We start from the raw sequence: 6,195 nt of genomic DNA, 5'->3' as shown, positions 1-6,195 counted from the left end.
CGAGAGAGAGAGACGCTAAGAGGTCTTTAGAACCATAAAGGAGGATGAGATGCCAGCGAGAGAGAGAGACGCTAAGAGGTCTTTAGAACCATAAAGGAGGATGAGATGCCAGCGAGAGAGAGAGACGCTAAGAGGTCTTTGCCCCCCATCGGGATGTGGAGGCCTGATCCGAGTGGTATATGTGTGTTCGTTCCGTTCCATGCATGTTTTTTGAGTGGTGCAACCACTCCTATAGACAGCTATGTGTGTCCCTGGGTCTGTCCCTGGCTGGGTCCCTAGGTCTGTCCGAGCACGGAAATAGCGTTTGTTCACCACCAAGTGTCACTGTTGCACAGCCTAACACACAGACAGGCCAGGCCAAGGAGGAGGGCTAGTACAGTACAGTACAGTACAGTACAGTACAGTACAGTACAGTACAGTACAGTACAGTACAGTACAGCACAGCACAGCACCACTCACTTCAGACGAGGAGTCCTCGTGTGCTGCTTTACTTGTAAAAGGCACAGAGTGGACCCACAGAGTGGACCCACAGAGTGGACCAAGCTCACACCATGGCTCTGAATCACAGAGTGGACCAAGCTCACGCCATGGCTCTGAATCCTTCACAGAGTGGACCAAGCTCACGCCATGGCTCTGAATCCTTCACAGAGTGGACCAAAGCTCACGCCATGGCTCTGAATCCTTCACAGAGTGGACCAAAGCTCACGCCATGGCTCTGAATCCTCCACAGAGTGGACCCACAGAGTGGACCAAGCTCACACCATGGCTCTGAATCCTTCACAGAGTGGACCCACAGAGTGGACCAAGCTCACGCCATGGCTCTGAATCCTCCACAGAGTGGACCCACAGAGTGGACCAAGCTCACACCATGGCTCTGAATCCTTCACAGAGTGGACCAAAGCTCACGCCATGGCTCTGAATCCTTCACAGAGTGGACCAAGCTCACGCCATGGCTCTGAATCCTTCACAGAGTGGACCAAGCTCACGCCATGGCTCTGAATCCTTCACAGAGTGGACCAAAGCTCACGCCATGGCTCTGAATCCTTCACAGAGTGGACCAAGCTCACGCCATGGCTCTGAATCCTTCACAGAGTGGACCAAGCTCACACCATGGCTCTGAATCACAGAGTGGACCAAAGCTCACGCCATGGCTCTGAATCCTTCACAGAGTGGACCAAGCTCACACCATGGCTCTGAATCACAGAGTGGACCAAAGCTCACGCCATGGCTCTGAATCCTTCACAGAGTGGACCAGAGCTCACGCCATGGCTCTGAATCCTTCAGGGAAGAGAAAGAAACATCCGCACACTAGTTTCTAGAGCTCCGAGACTTTGCATTTTGTTGTCTCTCAAAAAAGTTATTTAGAGGCAACAAACTGCAACGTTTCGACCTACAGTACACGGCAAATATTTGCCTGATGAAGACCATGTAGGTGGAAACGTTGCATTTTGTTGCCTCTAAATAAAGTAAGTCTCGGAGCTCTAGAAACTGGTGTGCGGATGTTCTTTCTCTTCCTTGATGTTTGCCGTTGATGCCTGACCTCCATCACCTGGCCTGAATAAGGCATTGAGATGTTTGTGCACACAATCTTCTTCTCTGTGATCTGAATCCTTCAGCTCACGACGACCTGTGGCGTCTAGCATCCCCTCTCTGCTCTGTCTCTCGTATCCTCCTCCCACATGTACGTAACGTCTTTATGGCACAAAACGATCTTTTTAAAAGGGTCAGATGGCCATGGGGTCGTCGTGTCGGCTGAAGCTGCACTCCCACACGATGCCGTCTTCTCCGGGGGGGTGGCCGGAGGGCAGGAGGACCCGCGTCACCCAGTGACTGAAGAAGACAAAGAAAAGGTGGAACAATGTTACCATTTATACCACTGTTGTTTGTTGCTGGCAAGCAGAAAACCTCTTATCTCCAATTTTCTAGAATTTAGCTTTGTGGGTTGTTTTTTTGAGTGGTGTAAACCACTCCTACAACTGGCTTTTTTGTGCAGAAAAAATGAGCATGGTTGCTATGTTCAAAATAATTTCTGACGTAATTAAATCACACCCGGGTGAACTGGATGACCGTAGCAACCATGCTCATTTTTTCTGCACAAAAAAAAGCCAGTTGTGAAATCACATCCGGGTGTGATTTCATTACGTCAGATCAGAGCTGATCAGGCTATATAATACCTTACCTTATATAATACCTCACATCGGACAAAAACTCCAGCTGAATCAACTTCATGGTCACAAATCATCACATCAGAAGACGACCCTACCTAGCCAAAGATCTTTAAAGACGGTGGGAAGCCCAATAGACGAGACGCAAGACAAAGTTTTGTTCAACACCAAGAGAATATTAGATCACGGCTGCTCTTTGCCGAGACAGACCCTCCTGACCAGACCCGAAGACGACCCTACCAGAATCAGACCTGAAGGCCATTCATTCTCAATGAATGGCCTTCAGGCCTTCAATAGCCTAGATCTAGGAAAGTGGTCACTCAGTTCACCCGGGTGTGATTTCATTACGTCAGACATTACGTCAGACCACAGCTGATCAGTCTATATAAGACCTTACACCACTCAGTTCACACGGTGTGATTTCATTACGTCAGACATTACGTCAGACCACAGCTGATCAATCTATATAAGACCTTACACCACTCAGTTCACACGGGTGTGATTTCATTACGTCAGACATTACGTCAGACCACAGCTGATCATGCTATATAAAACCTTACACCACTCAGTTCACACGGGTGTGATTTTTTGTAAATTAATGCCCTAGTAGTGTGTTAATACAATATTAACTAGTTCATCTGTGCACTGGTAGCTTATTTTAATACACTAACTAGTACAATATTAACTAGTTCATCTGTGCACTGGTAGCTTATTTTAATACACTAACTAGTACAATATTAACTAGTTCATCTGTGCACTGGTAGCTTATTTTAATACACTAACTAGTACAATATTAACTAGTTCATCTGTGCACTGGTAGCTTATTTTAATACACTAACTAGTACAATATTAACTAGTTCATCTGTGCACTGGTAGCTTATTTTAATACACTAACTAGTACAATATTAACTAGTTCATCTGTGCACTGGTAGCTTATTTTAATACACTAACTAGTACAATATTAACTAGTTCATCTGTGCACTGGTAGCTTATTTTAATACACTAACTAGTACAATATTAACTAGTTCATCTGTGCACTGGTAGCTTATTTTAATACACTAACTAGTACAATATTAACTAGTTCATCTGTGCACTGGTAGCTTATTTTAATACACTAACTAGTACAATATTAACTAGTTCATCTGTGCACTGGTAGCTTATTTTAATACACTAACTAGTACAATATTAACTAGTTCATCTGTGCACTGGTAGCTTATTTTAATACACTAACTAGTACAATATTAACTAGTTAATCTGTGCACTGGTAGCTTATTTTAATACACTAACTAGTACAATATTAACTAGTTCATCTGTGCACTGGTAGCTTATTTTAATACACTAACTAGTACAATATTAACTAGTTCATCTGTGCACTGGTAGCTTATTTTAATACACTAACTAGTACAATATTAACTAGTTCATCTGTGCACTGGTAGCTTATTTTAATACACTAACTAGTACAATATTAACTAGTTCATCTGTGCACTGGTAGCTTATTTTAATACACTAACTAGTACAATATTAACTAGTTCATCTGTGCACTGGTAGCTTATTTTAATACACTAACTAGTACAATATTAACTAGTTCATCTGTGCACTGGTAGCTTATTTTAATACACTAACTAGTACAATATTAACTAGTTCATCTGTGCACTGGTAGCTTATTTTAATACACTAACTAGTACAATATTAACTAGTTCATCTGTGCACTGGTAGCTTATTTTAATACACTAACTAGTACAATATTAACTAGTTCATCTGTGCACTGGTAGCTTATTTTAATACACTAACTAGTACAATATTAACTAGTTCATCTGTGCACTGGTAGCTTATTTTAATACACTAACTAGTACAATATTAACTAGTTCATCTGTGCACTGGTAGCTTATTTTAATACACTAACTAGTACAATATTAACTAGTTCATCTGTGCACTGGTAGCTTATTTTAATACACTAACTAGTACAATATTAACTAGTTCATCTGTGCACTGGTAGCTTATTTTAATACACTAACTAGTACAATATTAACTAGTTCATCTGTGCACTGGTAGCTTATTTTAATACACTAACTAGTACAATATTAACTAGTTCATCTGTGCACTGGTAGCTTATTTTAATACACTAACTAGTACAATATTAACTAGTTAATCTGTGCACTGGTAGCTTATTTTAATACACTAACTAGTACAATATTAACTAGTTCATCTGTGCACTGGTAGCTTATTTTAATACACTAACTAGTACAATATTAACTAGTTCATCTGTGCACTGGTAGCTTATTTTAATACACTAACTAGTACAATATTAACTAGTTCATCTGTGCACTGGTAGCTTATTTTAATACACTAACTAGTACAATATTAACTAGTTCATCTGTGCACTGGTAGCTTATTTTAATACACTAACTAGTACAATATTAACTAGTTCATCTGTGCACTGGTAGCTTATTTTAATACACTAACTAGTACAATATTAACTAGTTCATCTGTGCACTGGTAGCTTATTTTAATACACTAACTAGTACAATATTAACTAGTTCATCTGTGCACTGGTAGCTTATTTTAATACACTAACTAGTACAATATTAACTAGTTCATCTGTGCACTGGTAGCTTATTTTAATACACTAACTAGTACAATATTAACTAGTTCATCTGTGCACTGGTAGCTTATTTTAATACACTAACTAGTACAATATTAACTAGTTCATCTGTGCACTGGTAGCTTATTTTAATACACTAACTAGTACAATATTAACTAGTTCATCTGTGCACTGGTAGCTTATTTTAATACACTAACTAGTACAATATTAACTAGTTCATCTGTGCACTGGTAGCTTATTTTAATACACTAACTAGTACAATATGAACTAGTTCATCTGTGCACTGGTAGCTTATTTTAATACACTAACTAGTACAATATTAACTAGTTCATCTGTGCACTGGTAGCTTATTTTAATACACTAACTAGTACAATATTAACTAGTTCATCTGTGCACTGGTAGCTTATTTTAATACACTAACTAGTACAATATTAACTAGTTCATCTGTGCACTGGTAGCTTATTTTAATACACTAACTAGTACAATATTAACTAGTTCATCTGTGCACTGGTAGCTTATTTTAATACACTAACTAGTACAATATTAACTAGTACATCTGTGCACTGGTAGCTTATTTTAATACACTAACTAGTACAATATTAACTAGTTCATCTGTGCACTGGTAGCTTATTTTAATACACTAACTAGTACAATATTAACTAGTTCATCTGTGCACTGGTAGCTTATTTTAATACACTAACTAGTACAATATTAACTAGTACATCTGTATGTACTGTATGTTAATTTAACTAGTAGATCTGTATGTTAATTCAATACTAGTACATGAGCAGTGGTTAGAGGTGGTTATCCTACTACCTACTCTTCCATTAAAACCCTGGTGTCGGCAATACCTCGTCTGGTCGATGATATTTGCACCAGACTAGATGGCGGATTAGACGCGTCGCGTCATCTTTATTGTAGTTCATACAGTATGGTTGCAGTTTTAATGTGACTCACCTCCTCTTCTCCACACCAAGAAAGATCTTCCAGTTGTTGATGTTGCCGTGGTGGTACGGGTTTCTGAACCCCTGGGGAGGGAACGCACAGTGAGAGGTTAGTTAGTGGTGGTACCGGTTTCTGAACCCCTGGGGAGGGAACGCACAGTGAGAGGCTGGTTAGTAACTAACCAGACTAACCGTTAGTTAGTGGCGGCATGCTAACTAATGTTAGCATGCCGACTCACCTTCCCCTGGTCTCTAAGGCGCTAAGTAACATTAGCATGCCGACTCACCTTGCCCAGGTCTCTAAGCCGCCTAGTCTCCTTGTGGTTGATGTGGCGCTCCACGCTGGTCTCTCCTCGCGTGATGAGTATGGAGTGCCAGAGGGTCAGCCCCCCCAGAGCTACTGCCACCGAGCTGCAGGGAGGTGACATTACAACATCAACAACCTATATTGCGTATAAGTGAGATTCACAGAGAACACAAAAAA

The 6,195-nt window shown here is 40.6% G+C and overlaps 1 protein-coding gene across 1 annotated transcript in view; it reads right to left on the bottom strand.

Annotated features, from left to right (window-relative positions):
* Nucleotides 1-1,052: 1,052 nt before the first annotated feature.
* Nucleotides 1,053-6,195, bottom strand: part of LOC306914938 (palmitoyltransferase ZDHHC16B-like) — a 32,176-nt gene continuing 27,033 nt past the window's right edge. Inside the window, exons 9-11 of the mRNA XM_079492175.1 lie at nt 5,999-6,122; nt 5,725-5,795; nt 1,053-1,830 (exon numbers count right to left, since the gene is read on the bottom strand). Coding sequence (XP_079348301.1) covers nt 1,725-1,830; nt 5,725-5,795; nt 5,999-6,122 — 301 coding nt within the window. The 3' untranslated portion in view covers nt 1,053-1,724. The remainder of the gene's footprint in view (nt 1,831-5,724; nt 5,796-5,998; nt 6,123-6,195) is intronic.

This window comes from Electrona antarctica (assembly GCF_951216825.1).
Source record: "Electrona antarctica genome assembly, chromosome: 22".
Taxonomy (NCBI): Eukaryota; Metazoa; Chordata; class Actinopteri; order Myctophiformes; family Myctophidae; genus Electrona; species Electrona antarctica.
The sequence above is the reverse complement of the archived record's forward strand: the minus strand, read 5'-3'. Positions and strand labels throughout refer to the sequence as shown.